Source organism: Vicugna pacos, chromosome 21, assembly GCF_048564905.1.
Source record: "Vicugna pacos chromosome 21, VicPac4, whole genome shotgun sequence".
NCBI classification, from domain to species: Eukaryota; Metazoa; Chordata; class Mammalia; order Artiodactyla; family Camelidae; genus Vicugna; species Vicugna pacos.
This window is the reverse complement of record NC_133007.1, coordinates 20527378-20548928: the sequence shown is the minus strand read 5'-3', so window position 1 is coordinate 20548928 and position 21551 is coordinate 20527378. Positions and strand designations below refer to the sequence as shown.

The window sequence follows — 21551 nt, the reverse complement described above, 5'->3', positions numbered from 1 at the left end:
TGAGATAGTCCCCCATCTGGGTGCAGTCTTATTCTGCAGAAAAAGGGGACTCTCAGAATTAATGATCTGGATCTATTCGGGTGAGGACTTGGGCCTTCCCAGTAAAACATAAACAACAAACACCGCCCCTCCCCACCGACAAAAACAAAAACAAAAACCCCAAGGCGCTGCTATTGCTATTAGCAGCCTGGTTCAGAATCTGACTGTAAAAAGCAAAAAGAGGACCGAGCCTGGGTTCCTGAGACCCCGGCTACCTAGGGCCGGGGCGAAGTTCCCGGGGTCGGGCCACGGGGAGCGGGCAGGGCCAGGCGCCGCGCTCCCGGGGACTTTCACCTGCTCGGCGGGCAGCGCGGGGGCGGACCCGGCGGCGGGCGGGGCTTGGGCGCCCGCGGGAGGAGCCGGCCCGGGCCCGCCCCGCAGGAGGAGCCGCTCGCCGGCGGCTGATCCGGCGTCTCCGTGACAGGCACCCCGCTCCGCCACCGCCGCCGCCGCCGCCGCCGCCTTTTCTTCCTTGTCCCGGGCTGTCCGCGCCGCTGCTCCAGGGCCGGCGCCGCGCCCAGTCCCGCCGCGGGCCGCGCGCCCACCGCTCCCCTCCCCCGGCCCGGGCGCCGCGCCGCCCGCTCCCGCCCCCGCCGCCCTCCTCGCCGGCAGGAATCGCGCGGCCACAGCGCCTCTCGCGTCGCCCGCATCCGAGCCTCCCGGTGCCGCCGGGCCCTCGGCGTCGCTCCGGGTCTCGGCTTCCACCGCCGCCGCGCGGCCAGGGCGCCCCCAGCCCCGCGACCCTCCGCTTGTGTTCCCTCCACGCGCCGCCGCGCCCGGCGCCCACCTCCCCGCCCCGGGGTCTGGCCAGTCCCTTCCTGCCACCGCCACCGCCGCCTCTGGAGAAGCCGGTCCACCGCGGGTCACCATGCCCAGCAAAACCAAGTACAACCTTGTGGACGACGGGCACGACCTGCGGATCCCCTTGCACAACGAGGACGCCTTCCAGCACGGCATCTGCTTCGAGGCCAAGGTGAGGGGTCCCCGGAGAGGGGACTGCCCGGAGTGGGCATGTCTGAGTGGATAGGATGCGCAGCCATCCCGGGCGTAGAGCTGGTGGGTTAGGCTGATTTGGGGGCCTTCCTCTCAGGGAGGATGACTCCCCCTTGTTAGCATAGAATTCCGCGGGCTTCTGCCCGGAACTGCTAACGAGCAACTGCAAAGTTTGAGCGGTATTGCTTCACCTTCATCCTCCCACCTGCAGACTCCCCAATCCTTACTCGCTCCGGACTGACTGAGTTACTTCACCTGAGGAGGTGAAGCCGGTGGGTGAGCGCAGCCTGGAAATAGTTCTTTAGAATCGGTTTAGGGAAGCTCTGGTATTATTTACCTGTTGGGATCCCATGCAAGAGGTGTTTCCAGGAAGGTCTTTTAAAGGGGAAGTATTTGCTTCCTGATTAAGGAAAATAATACCAGGGTGTTTTTTGTTTTTGGATTCCAGGTAACCCGGGCCAGGTGTCAGATTCACTTCCTAAATGCCTTATTTGCCACGACTCCTTTGCAAGTGTCAGTCATTGAAAGGTGGGGGGAGGTGTGGTGAAGCTGCGCATTTGCTAGTTTTGTGGCCTAATGTTAAGTTTCAGCATCTCATAGGGGACCGCTGCTGAATTTATCGAAGGTGACTGGAATTTCCAGCTCTGAGCCCCAGGTCTGTCCTTGGGAGAGGGGGCGGGGCGGAAGCCTCTGTACTGGACCATCAGGTGTGAATAAGGCTGCCCCCCTGTGATGCACTTCCCAGGGTGAGGAGTTCTAGTTACTGAGATTACAACTGGGGATCCCACTGCCCATCATCCGGCGAGAGTGCTTATCTGTGAAAGAGTGCTTCTGCTCTTCCTTCATGCTGCTTGATGCCCCCAACCTCCCCCCAAAGACCCAGGGATGCTCACATCTACTGTGTGCCTGTCACTGATAAGTGACAGAAAATATTGCCCCTGCAAGTTGATTGTGTCTTGCTAGTTTTGAAAAGTTAATACTTTTGACGTGGAGACAATTTTGCTCTCCATTCCCTTTTTCTCTTCATGACTTTGTAGATGCAGGGTGTTAGCATCTCAGGCAAGGGTTACTCCATCAGGTGGCTATTTCTTTCAATTTGTTAAACATTTTTTCCAGTGTCTGGTATGAGCCCAATGTGGTTAGTTATCTTTGGATTTTTTCCTTCTCATGAGGAGATGAGTTGCTTATCCTTTTCTTTCCTTTTCCTGGAATAACCGTCCCCTAACCATATTTGCTAGAGCTCGGAGGACGCCCCCTGTTCCCCCAGACATCAAACCCTGCAGTGGAATGCAGAGCTGAATTACTGGGTATGGCTGGGACCAAAATGGGGCTGTAGCCAAGATCTTATCTTGCTTCTCTCAGAATAGATCTGGTTGGTCTAAGATAGGAAGTTTGGGTTAATTTTTGTCTGGGCCTGTTGCTTTGGTGAGCAGGTTTTTAAATTTTGAGTTTTTAAAGTTTGAGTTTTCATTACAGTCATAATTTAATTTGCTTCGACATGTGTAAATTGGGAAATTGGCTTTTGTCTTGTTTATTTCACCCGTGCTCTGTTTTGCAAGAATTAGTGGAAAAAGAGAGATCAGAATTAAAGTATTTTTAACCTTTTTATCCTTTTCACACAGTCTCTGCATTTGGTCCTAGCTGGGTCTCGTAAACTAGTACACGTAAGAATCACCAGGTGAGATTGTTAAAAAGTCTGATTCGTGCCATCCTCAATTCTAGTATGATACATCTGCAGGGAGCCCCGGACTGTGCGCCTCTAAGGAGCATTCCAGGAGATTTAATGCAGGTGATTGGGGCCAGACTTTGAGAAAAACACTGACTTGAGACTTGCCTCTGACTTGCTGGATCTTACTCTCCCTTTCCCAACACCCAGTTTCTTTTCTAAGCAAATGTCTGGGGGCTGTGTGCTGTAGTTCCTATAGTAACTTCCCTGGATTCACACACTGGTTCTCAATAAGAGGAGGGGGAGCCACATTTGGTCCCGGCTGTGTTCCCAAAGTAGATCTGATCTGAGACATAGGGGACCAAGGGTTCTGCTTTGAGAATGAGGAGGTTGTGGAGAAAGGACAGAGCTGACTTTGAGGACTGGGTCCTAACTCCCAGCTCTTTGTAATCGATGCTGGACACCAGTACATTCAAACCATGTCAGCCAAGACCTGAGTAGAGGTGGAAGCAGAGGCTTTTCTGTTCCACGTGCACCTGGCAAGTGCTTCCTTGTTTTGGAAAAGCACAGGTTATAAAATGTAAATGTATTAGTGCTGCCTTGTCAGGTACCCTTGGAAAATGAGCCCAGGTCTTTCACTCCCAAGGACTGGCAATTTTTCAGAATCAACACTGGATGGGGTGACTTTTTGGATGGATGCCTCTCATTTTCAGGGTAGTGTGGAGATTGAAAGGTCATGGCGAGGGTTGAAGGGCATCTGGGTGTCAGAGGTTTTGTGCACTTAAAAAAAAACACCATGCACTTAATTACTGAGCAGAATCCTAGAGGTTTTTCACCTGCAGTACTTCATGTAATTCTCACTGCTTCCCTGGAGGTGGGTCTCCTATGTTTTATAAATGAGGATATGTTGCCTGCTTTAGTGCACACAGCTGTGTATGGCAAAGCCAGGATTTCAACCTGGGAGCTTTAACTACAGACTCTCAAATACAGTGCTTACTCATTTAATAATTTTTATGGAGCGTTCATTCTGTGCTGGGCAATGATCTGATTCATGGTTCACCAGTGGGCCATCCTTAGGTTGCTGGCCTCTCTGACTCTGACTTAGAAAATTATTCAAACTTTTGATGCCTGGCTCTTTCCAGATATCCTCTTAGGCTGGGAGCCACTCTTAAGGGATACTGCTCTCTGTATTCAGAAAGGGCACCTGACTCACTGATCATTGTGATGGGTGGGTGGTAAAATCTAACTTGCTTGAAAGCTTCTGTGGCCCCTTTGCAGCTGCCTCTGCCTCTCCCAGTATGCCTTCCTCTTGGCTAGTGCCATCAACTGACTGTCTCTACTTGCTGAGTGAGCAAGAGATGTCTAGCGATGACGGTACAAAGAATAAGAGTCTTAATAACATATTTGTGCCTTACATTTGTAGGTGATTTTTGATTTGCATGGGACTTTCACACACAGAGAACTTTCCTCATGTGAAAATGGGAGTTTTAGTGTTACCTCCATTTTTTCAGACGGAAAAATTGGGGATCAGAGAAATTAATTTGTCCAGAGTCACAGAACTGATAAGATGAGAACATAAGGATTATAGCTGATATTTAATGAGCCCGTACTATGAGCCATGTATTGTTCTAGGTACTGCTTTATTTAATCTTCACATTTCAGCGCTTTGACTCCTGGTCCATGTTTCCTTCACCTGATCCTGAAGCAGCTGCTCCCTCCTTCACCTCCCTGAAGCAGTATTCCTAGCACTGGTTGCCTAGTCCATCCGCTGATCTGGGCATATGTGGCACAGCCTGTTAGAACTGAAAAGCACCTTAGCTTACCTCATACAACCTCCTCATTTTGTAAATGAGGAAATTGAGATCCAGAGGAAAGTCACTGACCCAAGGTTATGTAGTTAGATAGGAACAGAACCAGGACTCATCCCTAGTTTCCTGGCTTCAAGTTGGTTTCTGTTATCTATTGCTGCTTAACAAGAGACCCCAAAACTCAGTGACTTAAAACAACATCTGTTTAATCTGCTCATGATTTGTGGGTCTGGAATTCAGGCAGAGCTTGGCTGGGCTGTTCTTCTGTTGCACATGGTATTGACTGGATCACTCACTTGGCTTCATTCAGCTGTGGCTGGGCTGGAAGATCCTAGAAGACTTCACTCACATGGCTGTGCCTTGGTGGTCCTCCATGTGGCGGTTCTCTCCCCTGGGTAGCTTGAATTTCCTTATACCATGGTGGCCCTTTGATCTGGTAGCTGATGGTTCAAGAGGGAGCCTTCCAAGCAGTGAAAGTGGAAGCTCTCAAAGCGTGGCCTCCAAAGTGACAGTGTCACTTCTGCTGCTTTCTGTTGGTGAAATCAGGCCATAGGCTGGCTCAGATTCAAAGAAAGGAGAAGTAGACTTTACCTCTTGAAGGGTCATTGTCAAGGTCACGGTGCAAGAGTGTACGTGGGATGAGAGGTACTGCTGAAGCTGCATTTGGATCAGTCTCCCACAAAATTTTGTGTTCTTTCCCCTCTGTGTATACCTTCTCCAGCAATGTCGAGTGTTCTTTGAGGACCTTGTCTCATGTTTCTGTGTACAATGACCTACCCCAACATCAGGTACATATATATTACCCCTGCTCCTCCCTCAACTAGAAACCAGGTACTCTTACCTAAGTCTCAGGAGGCAGCTGCAGAGAAGAAACAAGAACTGGCTAGAATTCAGTCCAAGATGGTGGGAGATTTGACTTCCAGTGGACCTTGAGCCTCATAATATGCTCATTATAATATATTAATATGCTAAATGACACACTGACCAAGCACCATGACAATTGACAGTTACCATGACCACAATCGGAAAAGTCCATACAAGAACTGAAAAGCCCATACAAGGACTGATTGGCTCTATCACACCCGGAATGAGGACATGATGGCAGACGCTTCCCATAAAAGTCCATGTGGCCTGACTGGGGCCAGAGCTGTCCCTACTGGCCATCTTGGCTGACGGCTTCCAACTCGAGTGCCTTTTCCTCACTTGAGTGGTTTTCTTTCCTTCTCCTTGCTCAGGCACTTTCCTTCCTTTTTCTCTTTTAAGAAATAAAAGTAGTTTCACTCTGTCCCTCTGTGACAGCTGGGAATTCTTTCCAGCTGGCAGGCAAGGACCCACACTTTGGTGGGCCTCCTAATTTTGGGGTCTCACTAATAGCTAACAAATGGTGACATATATAGCTGGACAATATTAAATTATTTGTCAAGTGGAAGAAATTACCAATTGTGGAAAGTCTGAAAGCAGTAAATACATTGTCTTTTTGCTGAATGATTTTATGGTTTTGGAGCTCTTAGTCAAATCCGAACTAAGTTCTCTGGCCATATTTTCCTCCTTGCTAAATGACTTCACTGGCTGATGATTTCCATGATGTGGGTTTTAGAGATTCCAATAACCCCACACAGCAGGCTGCCTGTGGATGCCTCTTGAACAGACTGTCTTGAGGGCTTCCAGATTAGGACATTACATACATTGGCTCACCATAAATGGAGTGTTCTGACCCAAAACTTAAGCCTGTCGTATGAGGTAAAGAGCTCTCGGAACCAACCACACCATATCCAGGGTGTGGGCCCTCCCCCCGACACCCCACAAGGATCCTGTCTTCCAGGATCGTGAACTAGGGTCAGGTCATCCAGGATTGTGGACCAGTAAGGATTCTGGTGTATTCACTGATGTCATCATTGAAGTGGAGGTTTATTTCACCTTATTAGGTATTTGTCCAGATGCTTTAAAATCCATTGTTGTTTTCTGCCTGGTCCAGATGAGTCTTGAGGGGGCGAGAAGTCTCAAAGATACAGCACCTCTCTAAAGTGATGACTTTTTATTCACCCTTATTTTGCTCTTGGGTGCCCCAGGGTGTTGCTCCACAGCTGGTGTTTTGGGATTTGATGGGCAAATCTGTTTCTACCTTAGCTGTACGTTTCATGATTTTGCCATGTCTCCTTTGCCCAAAATGTCCCAGTCCATTTAGTCACATTTACAGTCACATGTAATGCTGACCCTTGCCAGACATCCCTGCCCGAGACCCTAATTAGACTCATTGGTGATTATCACTCATAATGCTGCTACTTCCAAGAACTCAAACCTTCAGAATGCTCTCTTTGACTATCTATCATTTCCTGCCTCGTCTCACCTCATTGCCTTGAGACTGCCCTTAACTCCTCGGTGACCTCCTTCTGCCTTTATCCTGTTCCCCCAGGAGCCTGGGGCCATGCCCACGACTCTTGCCATCCCGCCCACTTTCCTGCCCTACACGGCAAACTTGGTCTCTGCTACTTTCCTTCTTCCTTCCTGTTTTTGGAAAGAGAATTTTCTTCCTTCCTCTGCTTCCTTTTTCCTAACAGCTTTATTGAGATATAATTCACATACCATACAATTCACTAATTTAAAATGTATAATTAAGTAGTTTTTGGTATATTCGTAGTGTTGTGCAATCATTACCACAGCCAGTCTTAGAACATTTTCATCACCTCAAAAAGAATCCCTGTACCCTTTAGCTATCATCTCCCCATCTCCGCATCCACCCCAGCCGTAAGCAACTGCTAATCTACTTTCTATCTCTAGATTTGCCTATCCTGGACATTTCATATATATGGAATCATAGAATACTTTCTTTTTTTTGGTGATTGGCTTCTTTCCTATCACATATCATTCATGTAGCATGTATCAGGACTTCATTCCTTTTGTGGTCAAATAATGCATGGACATACCACATTTTATTTGTTTATCAGTTGATGGACATAAATGTTGTTTCTTTTTTTTGGCTATTATGAATAATACTCTGTAAACATTTCGTGTATAAGTTTTTGTGTGATACATACTTAAATTTCTCATGGGTAGATGGGTAAGAGTGAAACTGCTGGATCCTATGGTAACCGTGTTAACCACTGTGGGGCTGCCAGGTTGTTTTCTAATGTAGCTGTACCATTTTACTTTTCTACCAGCAGTGTGTTAGGATTCTGATTTTTCCACCTTCTCACCGACACTTGTTATAATCTGGCTTTCTGATTCTAGCTGTCCTGGTGGGTGTGAAGTAGTATCTCACTGTGGTTTTGATTTGCATTTCCCTGAAGAATAATGATGTAGAACATCTTTTCATGTGTTTATTAGCCATTTGCAAATCTTTTTTGAAGAAATGCCTATTCAGACCCCTTTGCCCATTTTTAAGTAGGATTGGCTTATTATTATTATTATTATTATTATTGAGTTGTAAGAGTTCTTTATATAGTCAAGTTCGTTATGTAGATTTGCAAATATTTTCACCTATTCTGTGGGTGGTCTATTCACTTTCCTGGTATTGGCTTGTGAAACACAGAAGTTTTTAATTATAAAGTCTGATTAATTTTTTTCTTTTTCCCTCTTTTTAAGACTCATCTGCTCTCTGTCTGCTGCTAACCCACGTCTCCTGAGTCTCTGTTCATTACCCCATTACACCCCACCCCCACCTTTGCATGGTTCCATCTTCCTCCCCACTTGCTTACTCCTCTGCCCTGTACTATGACCTTCCCTAAGTGAAAACTCTCTTCTCTCCACCTTTTTCTTTATTAACACGTTGTCCTCTTCCTTTCACAGCTAAGCCTCCTGAGAGAGTGGTCTACTCTCTGCAGTTTCCCAATATTCATTCAGTCCCTGGCTGTGTCCTTCTTGCTTCTATCCTGGCTGTCATGTAGAAACTGTTCTACTGTCACCCTTCTCTGTCTTCATCCTTGTTGAGTTTTTTCCCTGAGCAGCCTGTTCTTGTCTTTCTTGGGATGCCTCACTCAGCTCTCTGTGTAGGATCTCGGTTGGCCATGCCTAGCCCTCTGTCCATACTTCCTCTTCTTTGCTGGCTGCTCTTTCCCCTGCACTTTGACTTCTTAGGTGAGTGCTGCATTCCATCCTCCTTCTACCTCCCACCTCTTCTCTTATACAGGCTGGCTCCTGGATCTCTAACTCCAGATCTTTATTTCCAGCTTCCTGCTGGCCATCACTACGCCAATGAACATGTTGCAGACTCCATCAATCAAATTCTAATTTCTCTGCTTACTTCCTACTTCTTTTAATGACCCCAGCATCCTCTTGGGTACCCAGGCCTGATACTTTGGAGCAGTGCTTGAATCCTTTCATATAACAGTGGACTCACTGGCTGTTTATTGAGTACCTGTAGTGGCCAGGCTCTTCTCTCCTGGGCTCCCCACTGCAGATCAGTTGCTGCATCCTTGAGTTTTCCCAGTGACATTCATCTGTGTATCCTGCTTGTTCCTTCTCTTCCTGCCTCTGGCTGGTTTAGATGTCCATCACCTCTCACCATGCTGTTTCAGTAACCTTCTGAAGGCCTCCACTTTATCCTAGAAATTTTTGCTCTTTTAATTTTCCTGAAATATGAATATGATAGCCTTCTACTGAAAAACACTGGAAATTTCTAAGCCTACTATATTAGATCCAGAATTCTTAGCCTGATATTCAGGGCTCTCTGGTTTTGAACAATTCCCTTTAGTTGCCCTGTGTGTCTACCCAGCTGGGGTACCAGCCATTCCCTCAACCCTCCCTGTGATTCCCCACCCATCCCTCAGGCCCAGTCAACTGTCACTGAGTGAAGTGGATGTTACCAGACCCTCTTCTATGTGAAAGGGACTGACCAGACCCTGTTAGGGATTATAGCCTCTTATCTCTGTTGGGTTTTCATCCCCACTTCTCACCATTAGGGTCCCTGTCACTCTGTCCCCAGTATCTTCTGCAGTGCTGACTGCAGTGCCTTGTGTATAGAAAATATATTTTGAATCAATCAATATAATTTCTAAGATGCTCCCTACAAGGACTGCCATGGTCCTTCTGTGTCACACAAGACTGGGAGATGCCTCACCTGACCAGTCTCCTCCTGACTTGTTTTCTTGCTTTAGGTCTGTAACTCTCAGTCCCTAATGACCTGAGGGGCTCCCTGTATCCCAGGCGGTATCTCCCACTCTCACCTCACGGAGTGTCACTGCCTTCCAAAGGAAGTGCCAAGTAAACATTTTTCCTGAATTAACTAGAATTCCAGTGATGGATGTGCAATGGAATTAGAATGTTTGGATATAGAACATATGGCCAGTTTCAGGAGTAGTTAATTATCATTTATTAGTCAAAACAAAACAAAACAAAAAAAACGAAAGTAAAACCCATATTTCCAGCCTATTGTATCCTCATCGATACTCCCCCCCCAATTCATTATTTCCTTTAATTTGCTATTTCATAGTTTTTATGACATAAATTTGGTTGACAGCAAAACGTAAGTGGATTCAGAACCAAATTGTGTTTGGCTTTAGATCCAGGCTCTGCCCCTCAGTTGCTCTGTGAACTTGTGTGAGTTACTTAACGTCTCTCCTTTAGTATCCTCATCTGTGAAAAGCAGATGCAAATAGCACATACCGCGTCGGGTTATTAGGAGGGGCATGTAAACACCTAGCACAGTGCTTGGCACAGAGTGGGTCACTATTTTAATTTATTTTTTTTTGTTTTATAATATTTTATTGGTTAATAGTACAAAAACACTTTTTTGCTCTAAAAAATTACAGAGCAAAGTGAGGAACATTGTTAAAATCATGGCTTAACAGTTTCTGAAGTTCTCATTGGAAGTTCAGTTTATTTTGATAGTTTTTTAAAAAATTCTTATTTTTTATTGAGGTGTGGTCAACTTGCAATGTTAGTTTCAGGTGCACAGCAAAGCGGGGTCACTATTTTTATTATTGTTATTTAGTTCTACAAATCGCAATTTAAGTTTCATCTGTGCATGATTTTAATCTAGGAGTTGTCATACTTTTTTTTATTGATTTATAATCATTTTACAATGTTGTATCAAATTCCAGTGTAGAGCACAATTTTTCAGTTATACATAAACATATATATATTCATTGTCACATTTTTTTCTCTGTGAGCTGTCTACTTTTTTTTAAAAAATAAAGTAGTGTAGTATCTTCATTTTACATGCTTGCTGAAAAAATCTAGCTTTTTATTGTAGGTATTATTCTTGATTCCTAAAGTTGCAAATCAGACAGCATGACTACTTTGTGGACTTAAAAATAGCTGTCAGACCCTTGGGAAGGAATAAGGAGGGGTTAACTAGATTCTGGTGCATGCCTCCATCACATTTGTGCCAGGCTTTTAATCCTCGTTCAGGTTAAAAATCACAGAATCTTGTTAAGTACAGTGTGTTGTCTTTCTTCACTGTCTTTCTCTGAATTTCTTGGATAAAGACTTCTTTAAGCAGAGGTAATCTAAGCAGAAGGAATCTTGCATCATGGGATTAATTAATACCTTGTGATGCTTATAATTCCCTTTTCAATTTTTATATTCAGCATCATGTTTCCTTTTAAGCACTGGAGCAGCTGGCTTTAAAAGTCACTTAAAATGGCACTTCCAGCAAGTTCTGTGCCTAGAGTGTTGGGACACTTTAGAGCCCCCAGTCCTCCCCCCTGTACATGTGACCCAGTTGGTATTCTGCAGCACTTCAAGACTTGTGTGTCTTATGTTCTCATGGTCCACCACGCGAACTGAGGACATTTGCTACTACCCACGTTTATTCATTTTTTTTTAATTTATTAAAAAAAATTTTTTTTGTAGGCTATTTTTTTAAATTGAAGTATAGTTGGTTTACAATGTTAGTTTCAGGTATATAGCAAAGTGATTTAATTACACAAATACATACATATATATATATTTTCAGATTCTTTTCCATTATATGTTATTACAAGAAACTGCCTATGGTTCCCTGTGCTGTGTGTGTGTATATATACACACACATATATACATATACACACACACATATATATATACACATATATATTCTTTTTAATGGAGGTAGGGATTGTGTTTATATATATATATATATTTTTTTTTTTTTTTTTTTAATGGAGGTGGGGATTGACTGGGGATTCAGCCTAAGACCTCCTGCATGCTAAGCATGTGCTCTACCATTGAGCTCTTTCCCTTCCCTCCCACATCCCTTTATTCTTGAAGCTGCAGTGCTTTCTAGAACTGTTGAAACGATCAGCCTTGAGAGTTGAATGAGACCTGGGGCTCCCTACTAAGGGGTAGCCAAGAAGTGCGCACTTGCCACCCAGTGCACCCTGTATTCAGAACATTCTGAACTCTGTTAGCCTGTATGTGAGTGCGTTAGAGAGAAATTCTATTTGTGTGCTTGCAGAATTATCACGTGTCCCATATTCTGGGCTGCTCTTCCCTGCTGGTTCTGTGTGTGCACTTCTTATCTTGGTCTAGGCTATAAGCTCCTTAAGGACGAAGGGGACTCCCCGCATATCTGCCTTGTGCTGTCTACATCATAGAAAGCTAACATAATAATTGCTATCATTTACAAAGCACTTACTATGTTCCAGGCACTGTGCCAAGCTCTTTCTAGGAAATGATTAATCTTCCCCAACAGCCGTGTGAGTTAAGGTACTCTCATTATGTGAGTTTTATAGATGGGGAAGCCGAGGCATAGAGAGGCTGAATAACTTACTCATCGTCCACATTTAGTCATGGATAGATCCTCAGGTCAAACCCAGGCAGTCTGGCTCCAGGCATCCACTATTAACTGATGTGCAGAATATCTTTCAAGATGCCAAGAGCCATTGTGTATCAAGTATACCACTTTGAACACATGGTTCTCAGCATTTTATATATGGTAACTAATTTAATTTTACAGTGGCCTTGTGAGGGTAGGTGTTCTTTTTTTTTTTTTTTTTAATGGAGGTACTGGGGATTGAACCCAGGACCTTGTGCATGCTAAGCACGCCTCTACCACTTGAGCTATACCCTCTCTCCGAGGGTAGGTGTTTTTATTTCCATTTCGCAGAGGAAGAAACTGAGGCCATCCTTCTAGGCTGGATTGAATGGGCAAATGTTCTATGAAAGGTGGTGGTCTCAGTGCATTCCTTCAAGGTTAAGCCTGTGATGCAGGGACTGGTCAGCTGCTGTGTGCCAGTGGGCAGCTGGCCCCCTCTGGTGGGCCCCCCGACGGGCCATGCTGATGACCTCTAGATATGGAAATAAGGTGTTAGTAAGTGGAAGAGTGGAGACCTGGCAGGAAAGGGGCTTTGGGAGGCCCTTCCTTCCTGGGGAGTGTTTTTCTTCGTTGGGCTCCTGCCCGTGCACTTCCTGTCTAACGGTGGCCTCCCACTCCCCCGCACCACACCTCTTCCTCCTGTCAGCTTGCACACCCTCTTCCTTGCCTTTGTCAGCTCCGTTTCTGAGGACCAGTTCTCTCCACTCCACTTGGAGCCTCCAGGGCCCCTCCAGGAGAGTACACGTGCGGAAAAGCTTCCAACCCAGGAGATGCTACTGCCTTTCGGTTGGAAATAGCCCACAGTGCACAATGGAGAAGCTCCTAGGTTGTGTCCTATTTTTCTATCTTGATTATAAACTCTTCCCTTTTTGTTTTGGTCTCTTTGGATGGGAAGAGGCACTCATGTGGAAGCATTTTCATTTTCTGCCAAGAAGAAGATTAATGTCTCCCACGGGCCAAGTGACAACTAACAGATTATCTCGCTCCCATGCTATTTCCCATAAACACATAGAACCTGAACTGTAACTGCATCTTCACACTGGCCCTCAATGTGTGTGGATTTTCTTTTCTTAAATTTGTCAGCTCAAGTTAAACACATTATATTCTGGGCACCCATATCCAAAATATGATTGAAACTTTTTAAAAAATATGATTGAAACTTTGCCTCTTGCTTCAAGGTCACCTAAATGCCACTCTTTACCTCCTTCAGATCAGGAATTTTGCAGCATCCTCAAATAAGGGGAATTACCTGCAAATTCCTTTGACTGTTAAAGCATCCGTTCTCACACTTTGGTGTCTCTTAGAATCACATGGAAACTGATAAGTTTACAGAGGCCCAGGCTTGAAGTAGCATAGGGCCTGGATCTCTGTGCCTTTTATCACGTTTTCCAGGTGATTTGGATAGACACATTAGTTTAAGAGCCAAGGAGTTGGAGCACTGGTTCTCAAACTTCGTGGCTCATTGGAATCTTGAGGGAGCTAAAAAAACATTACTTGATGGCTAGATATTTTTTAGTGATTTTAATTTAATTAGTATGGGGTACAGCCTGGGTGTTGCCATTTTTATATCTTCTGTTTCTTTGCTGAGACTTTTTCTCTTTGTTTCAAGGATATTCGTAATTGCTTGTTGAAGCATTTTTTCGAAGGTCACTTTAAAATCCTTGTCAGGTAACTCTAATATATCTGTCATCTTGGTGTTGGCATCTGTCGATTGTCTTTTCTCATTCCTGTTGAGATTTTCCTGGGTCCTGGAATGATGAATGATTTTTGATTGAAACCTGGATGATTTGGGTATTATGTTAGGACATTCTGGATCTTGATTAAATCTGTTTTAGCCAGACCCCTCCTCCAACGGGCTGGTAGGGGGAGGGGAGCGCTGCCTCCTTACCTTTGTGGGTGGGGTGGAAATCTAGATCATTTATTGGCCTCAGCTGAAACCACTCTGGGACGGTGTAGGGCCTCGGTACTGTTGCTCACGTGGTCTTCACTGGCCCTCTGCCTCAGGCCCCTGGGTGGTGGTGGAAGTCCTGATTCTCCACTGGGACTCCACTGGAATGTGAGCAAGGAGAGGAGGAGGCTGTATTATCACCAGGTAGGTGGACCTCCTGACGTCCCGGTTCTCATTCAGTCTTCTCTGATACCGCCAGGAAGAAGGTAAGCTTGGAGCATCTCCTTAGAGTCTGGTGAGGGCAGAGCCTCGTTTCTGACACTCCTGGTGGGGTGAGAATAGGAGGCATGTTTTTTTCCTGTGGTATTGTCTACAAGTTTTCTGTCACGCGAGGCTGCCCTCTCCTGGTCCTTTGGCTAGAGAAAGCAGGCTTTCCTTGGGACTTTGTTTTTTAGAGGGGGTCTGTGTCCATTGGCGTTTCTGGGTCCCTGGCTTCTCCAGCAACCAGTGATGGAGATGTGAGGCAAAAGAACCCAGGGGACTTAACTGCCATGTGGTTCCTTAGGTGCTGAAGTTTCTGGCTGGTCTGCTGCCTTCTCTCCATCTTTCAGAGTTGTCTTACAGTTATTTATATATAATGCCTGGAGTTTTTGGTTGTTGTTGGTAGGAGAAATAGGGCAAGGTATGTCTGCTCCATCTTTCTGGAAATGAGAGTTTCATACATTGGGAGGTTTCAAAGCTCCCCCAGGTGATTCTAATCAAATCAAATCAAATCAAGGGGCACAACTGGAGATTCTCAGGGTTAGAGGGCTGGAGCAGACCAAGGTAGTTTTGGTGGAAAGACCAAAAGGACCTGGGGTCTTCCCCAAGTGGAGGTCTTTATGAACTATTGTCTGCTCCCTTGTAAATTCTTCTGTCACTTATGTTCACTTTCTTTCCATATATTTTGTTTTTTTCCTCCATATAACCCTTTTTGAGTTCCCAAATGCAGGTGGGAATAAATCCAATCATATGGGAAGTATTTATCATGCTTCTTCTGTGTGTAGGACAGACTGCTTGGTGTTGAAGGTCAGAGATAAATGAGACAAGATGGGGACCTGAAGTCAGCCTGGCTGGAGAGATACTGAAAGACCGGCACAGTGATAGTGTTATGTATGGAGCACATACTGTGTGCTGAGCATTCTGCTAGGTGTTTCATAAACTTTCTCATTTAATCCTTCCAACTATGCTGCATGATATTGTTTTGTCCCTTTTATTGTTGCAGTTTCAAAGGCTTCATAGTAAGTGACTTTTTCAAGGTCATTCCATATCCGATTCTGGGACAAAATTGGATCAAAGCTTTGGTGCTGGAACGAAGCCTTGCTTTTTCCACACAGAGATGCTCTGCTGAGCTTTGTTCGTGAGCATGTTCATGGGGGTGGTGCTGTGACGGGGCAGAGCTCACCGATTTATATTCTTCCCTGGGACCCGAGATCATTTTTAGAGGCAGCTGTTGTTAGTGGCTTAATCTGTGACTTTGGAAGGGGTCTTGCAGGGGTATGAGATGCTGCTGCTTGAGGTTTAAAAATATCACTGTAGCAGTTTTGTGGAGAGTGGGTGGGAGGGGGCAGAAATAGACCTAGAGAGACTGTTTAGGAAGCTCATCCGGTATCTCAGGTGCGAGGTGGTCGTGGCTGCAACCAGGACCCATATTCTGCTCTGGAAGTTGCCAGGAGGCATCTTTTAGTTTGGAATGACCACAAGTATGAGTAAGGACGGGAATAGGTAGCTTCTGGGTAAGTGAAAAGGAGAGGGAGGGTGGCTCTGTGGCATGAATGTGGTATGTGGGGGTTTATTGCTGTTTTTTTTAAGGGGAAGGAGATAAGAAAATCATAAATGATAAAGAAATGACAGGGATTAGGAAGACCTCTCTTTTAAATATCAGGCTTGACATTTGCAGCACCATGGATGGACATGAAGATCGTCATTCTAAGTGAAGCCAGAAAAAGAAAGAAAAACACCATATGATATCACTTATATGTGGAATCTAAAAAAAAAAAATACACAAATGAATTTATTTACAAAACAGAAACAGACTCGCGGACATAGAAAACAAACTTATGGTTACCAGACGGGGAAAGGGGATGGGAAGGGATAAATTGGGAGTTTGAGATTTGCAGATACTAACTACTATATATTAAAATAAATAAATAACAAGTTTATACTGTATAGCACAGGAAACTATATTCAATATCTTGTAGTAACCTATAATGGAAAAGAATATGAAAAGGAATATATGTATTATATATATGACTGAAAGATTACGCTGTAAAAAAAAAATAAACGCCAGGCTTGAGAGATGTGACTTCACCTTGCAAACAGTGGGGAACAGAAATGTGTACCCCTAGGGGATGATATGTGCACAACACATACACATATGTGTGCGCACATGCACACACACACACACAAAGTCATGTATGAGGAAGAGGAAATGGATAGGAGCTGTTGTAAAAATGGAAAAGAGCACTGAGGATGTTTCCATGTGTCAGGTCCTGAATCAGGATGAAGATGGTGGACATGGAAACGAATGGGTAGATGTAAGAGAAATGGCAAAGAAAGACTTGGTACAGCAATGTGTATTGTGTTCTTAGGGCCAGGCTGTATTTAATTAGTCTTACTTCAAGGGACCTATATCTAAGTGAGTCGTTACAACTCACGTGGCAAAACTTTAAATGCCTTCCACTGGAAGGACACTCTAATATCTGAACTGCATGAGCCTGAAAGGTGGTTGAACTTTGCTCATTTCTGTATCTGATCCTAAGCTGTCCATTGTGGGTTGAGCTCTTAGCCTCATTATATCCTAGTATGCCATGTAGAATTCTTTTTAGAGCAGTCCTGGTATCTTAGACTGTCTCAGAGTTTAGGAATCATATTAGGCTGTTGAGATTTGTTAATTTAAGGTCCATTTAGCCACAATGATGAGAATGAGGCTGTGTCCATATGAGCCCCTCTGGGAAATGAGAAAAGGGCTGAGTAGGGTGCTAATAAAGGCTGTGAAAACATAGACCCTAGATAGCTGGCAGTCTCAGCAAGCTGGGATTATGAGGTCTCTTTCTGCCTCCCAAACTCTTGCTGGAAGTAGAAGTTGCTGAAATATGAAAACTTCAGGCAGGGATTCTATAAGTCACTGGTGACAAATCCATAATGAGTTTGAGTCTAGATTGTTTGGGATATTAGAGAGCAACTCCCTTTGTGTCCCCAGGCTTCCTGTTAATCCTCACTGTCTGTGTTGCAATTATTTCTGACTTCTGCAATCTCCCTCCACTCCCACGCCCCCTCCAGGTTGGTACTCCCTGGCCTGTGAGATGCTGAAACAAGCACCATGTCTGATTCGAGCTTGAATTTCCAGGGCTTAAAGCGGCACTGGACACATTTTAGGTGCTCCATTGATCCTGAATGAACCAGTGAGTGAAGCTGGTGTCATTGAATACACATGTGTATTCACATGTGGCCTCGCCACATTTACCTGGGTGCCTTTGCCAGGAGTGGGATCCTGAACATGGCTCTTACCCAGTAGAGTAGTTCTGCTTCTCCTTCCCCAGCCAGTTGTCGTTTGAGTTGCGCTGGTTGTATTTTTTCATAATGATTTTTGTGGCAAGAATGTGGTGTGTGGTGACTATGCCCTCCCAGTCATTCCGTTGGCAAGATGGTAGGGATTTTTATGGTGGAGGGATCTCACTTTTCTTCTGGCTTTGTTGTTGTAGACCTGGGATGAATACATCAACTCCGTTCTCAATCTTATGAGACTTAGCTCATCAAATACTAGGCCCCCACACCCCACCTCCCAACACTACGTGTGTTCTTCTTCCTTGAACTGCAGTAGCTCCGTTTGGTTTATAATCCGTTATTTGTGTCCTCATCTTAGCATCAGCCCCATAAAAGGTTGTTAAACTTTTGTATTTTCTGCAGTATTGGCAGAGGCCCCGGCACATAGTAGCTGCTCAGTAAGCAAATGTAGTGGTGCATGGAATTTGGCAAGGGTTTGGTTTGTAAGTGAGGCCAATGTCCTTTGGATCCTGTGAATGTCAGGTGCTTGATGACAGTGATTCCTTTTAGTGATTCTTCATTTCCTCTTTCCAGCAGTAGCTTGAAGTTGTTTTTCATTAACAGTATGTCTGAAGCACAGTGTCTGAAGCACACACTTGAGGCTGCTGACTCACTTCTTCTAAGGGAGAAGCCTTTGATGCCTTGGGTATGTCATGTGGGAGGGATGCAGTCCCTCCTCTCACCTCCCCATTCCAGTGTACTGCTTTCTCATAATAGTCTGTTTACTCATTACTCAACAGGGAGGCCAGGGTCTGAGAGACTAGAATGAGCCATGGGGGAGTTCTGCACTGGTTGCAATGCCAGTCCTACCCTTTGCTGGATCACACAAGCCTTGAACAAGTCACTTTCATCTCTTTGTACTCCAGTCCCCCTCGTCTGAAATAACAGTTACTGAGAACCTAAATCTTAGATGACCCCTGAGGTCCCTTCTAACTCGAACACTCTGGGATTCTATGTTTCATTCTCCCATATCTTCTGCAGACCATCCCCTTTCCCCAGTGAATTCACATTCCAGTGCCTGAATGCCCACACTCTGGTTGACAGATCAATTAGAGCAAACAGTCAGAACACAGCAAGGCTGCCCGTGGGGCTCAGCATGCTCCCGGCTGTGTAAGTGCCCTCTCTCTCTCCCCGAGGTGTGGGAGGTGGGAACTTACGCTGTTTCTTCCCCTAGCTGTCCATCAATATTGCTCAAGTGCAACTCCACATAAGCAGAATTTATTAGTTACTTGTCTTCTGTTCTCAAATATTTACACCTTTTCCTGCTCCATGAAAAAAATCTTTCATGTCTTAGTCATCAATTTTCCCCTGTGGCAGCCGAAAGAGAAGAGTTTTGAAAAACAGCAGGAACCCTACAGGGTGACATTCTGCAGAAAGACAAAGGAGAAAAAAGACTGAGCTGCGATCTTGGATTTTGTAGAAACTCAAGCAGGAAGAAGCCTGTGTGTGCTTGACAGCCCCAGGGGCCAGAGTCTTAGCCTTCAAGGGCAGCCCACTTTTCAAGGGTTAACTTTCAGCCTTGCTCCTCAGAAACTTAATTTTGTATTCCAACAGTGCTTGCAACCCAGCTGTGCCTTGGGATCACCTGGAGAACTCACAAAATACAGATGCCCACTACCCCTAGAGATTTTTACTTCATGTATCTGGGCTGGGGTCCCACCATCACTGTAATTTTAAAAGCTCCCAGGTGACTGCAGTGTGTAGCCAGGAGAACTGCTAATGTGTGTGTGTGTGTGTATATATATATATATATATATATATATATATATATATATATATATAGAACAGTGGTGGTTATGAGCAGACCTGGGTTATTCACATTGGCAAGCCTGATTTATTAGGCAAGAATGCTTTTTAATGGATTTATGATGAGATACATACTTGAATGAGTGACTGGATATTCTTGTAGATGCAAAACCAGCACTTACCTGCCTGCAGCCAAGAGGGTGAAGGTTAGAGGGGCATATGCAGATCTCCGTCAGAAGGTTGGTTGTGTACATTTAATGTCAGCAAGCCAAGAGGATTTGAGATGTCCCCTCACATAATGGTGATGAGTTCCCTGGTGAAGCCATAATATTCAAAATCTATAGGTCAGAGCTCTCCCCTGCCCGCAAAGATTTTGGCTGGACACTGCCAGCAGTTGCCTTTATGTGACTGTGTCTAGTGCTGATCAGTACCTCCTTCCCGTCCCTGTGACACCTTCTTTCTTTACCTTTGTAAGCACATAGCCTGGTAACTGGCATCTCCCTGGCCTTGGGAGATTCTGAATCTCCCATCTGTTCCCCGCCCTCTGCTCTTCTGTTTCTTTCCTTCCCCTCCTCTTCCATTTCTCATGTTTTCTGCCTTAGACTTGAATCAGCATTTCTCCAGGAACACCTGGTACCTTTTAATGCAAAATGATTTTTTAAGACTACCATATAGGCATTTGGGATGCTGATTTTTATTGGATTGGCCATTGTTTTTTTTAGATCTTCAGTGACCCGAACTGAGAAACTAAACAGAGAGAGCATGAGAATGAATATAACAGATTTAAACATTCTTGTGAGTTCTGATGTTTCCAATTAGAATTCAAGACTACAGGTTTTTACCTAATCTTTTCTATACTTCATCTGTTTGTTCTTCCACCCTGTGAATGCTGATTTTCAAGTACACAGGGAATGACAGAATTTAATATCCCATAATTACTCATTTGCTTTATTCCACAGTGTACTGTTAGCAGTCTCAGAATACTAACCTCAGCATCAGTTATGATACTGAAAACATCCAAAAACTTTTTTTTTTGCATATGCCATCCTTACCCTCTGTCATTTAAAACTATAGTTGTACTGTATGGATCATTGTGGTAGGCTGAATAATGGCCCTTCAAAAAGTGTCCAGGTCCTAATCTCTAGTACCTGTGAATGTTACTTTATATGGCAGAGACACTGCATATGTGATTAACGGTCTTGAGATGGGGAGATTGCCCTAGATCATCTGAGTGGGTCCTAAATGCCATCACAAATGTTCTTATAAGAGGGAGATTACACACAGAAGAGGAGAAGACAGTGTTATCCTGGATGCAGAGATTGGAGTGATGCAGCCACAAGCCAAGGAAGGCTGGCAACCACCAGAAGCTGGAAGGGCAAGGAACAGATTCTCCCCTAGAACCTCTAGAGGAAAGGCAGCCTGCTGGAACCTTGATTTTGGTCAAGTGAAATCGATTTTGGATTTCTGGCCTTCATAACTGTGAGAGAATAAATTTGTTATTTTAAGACACCAGATTTGTAGATAATTTGTTATAGCAGCTGTAGAAAACTAATATAATCAAAAATAGCCATCAGTTATGGCCACCAGCACAATATTACACATTGTGTGTATTTTTTTAAGCCTTAGTTAGTCTTAGTTTCTTAGTAACTATATGTTCAATATTTACTACCAATACTTGTATCTATGTCTAGTCATTTTGGTCATCTGACGTTCATTCTCCAATATCCTTAGGAAGGGCTCATAGGAACAGTATTTCCTGATTTTTTTTTTCAAATGTTGGTAATCTTTTTGTCAAAACTGCTGGATACAAAATCACTGGTTCATATTTTTAAAAAATCTTAAATGTTAGTCCATTTTCTTTTGGCATAAAATTTGTTGTAAGTCTGCTAATCTAATTTTCTCTCCCTTATAATTCATGTACTTTTCCTCCCCTTAGCCATCCAAAGGATCTTTTCCTTTAAAGTCCTATAATTTCACTAGAGTGTGTTTTGATATTGGTTGTTCTGAGTATTCTTAGGTACATTGTATGCTCTTTAATTTTGAAATTTCAAATATCTTTCTTTTTGGAGAAAGCTTTTATGAATAACTTTT

The 21551-nt window shown here is 44.4% G+C and overlaps 1 protein-coding gene and 1 long non-coding RNA gene across 5 annotated transcripts in view; one reads left to right on the top strand and one right to left on the bottom strand.

The window, feature by feature from the left end:
* Window positions 1-466: 466 nt before the first annotated feature.
* Window positions 467-21551, top strand: part of LOC102546089 (carboxyl-terminal PDZ ligand of neuronal nitric oxide synthase protein) — a 279781-nt gene continuing 258696 nt past the window's right edge. For all 3 annotated transcript variants that reach the window (XM_006209048.4, XM_006209047.4, XM_072946226.1), the window contains exon 1: window positions 467-1012. In XM_006209048.4, the coding sequence (XP_006209110.2) occupies window positions 908-1012 (105 nt within the window). In that variant the 5' untranslated portion in view covers window positions 467-907. The remainder of the gene's footprint in view (window positions 1013-21551) is intronic.
* On the bottom strand, window positions 4692-9711 carry LOC140687957 (uncharacterized). 2 transcript variants are annotated; one of them, XR_012062590.1, is made up of 2 exons: window positions 9669-9711; window positions 4692-5060 (listed from the first exon to the last, which is right to left on the bottom strand). It is a non-coding gene; the product is annotated as an uncharacterized lncRNA (long non-coding RNA). The 2 variants fall into 2 exon arrangements; XR_012062591.1 differs by lacking the exon at window positions 9669-9711 and adding an exon at window positions 9563-9640.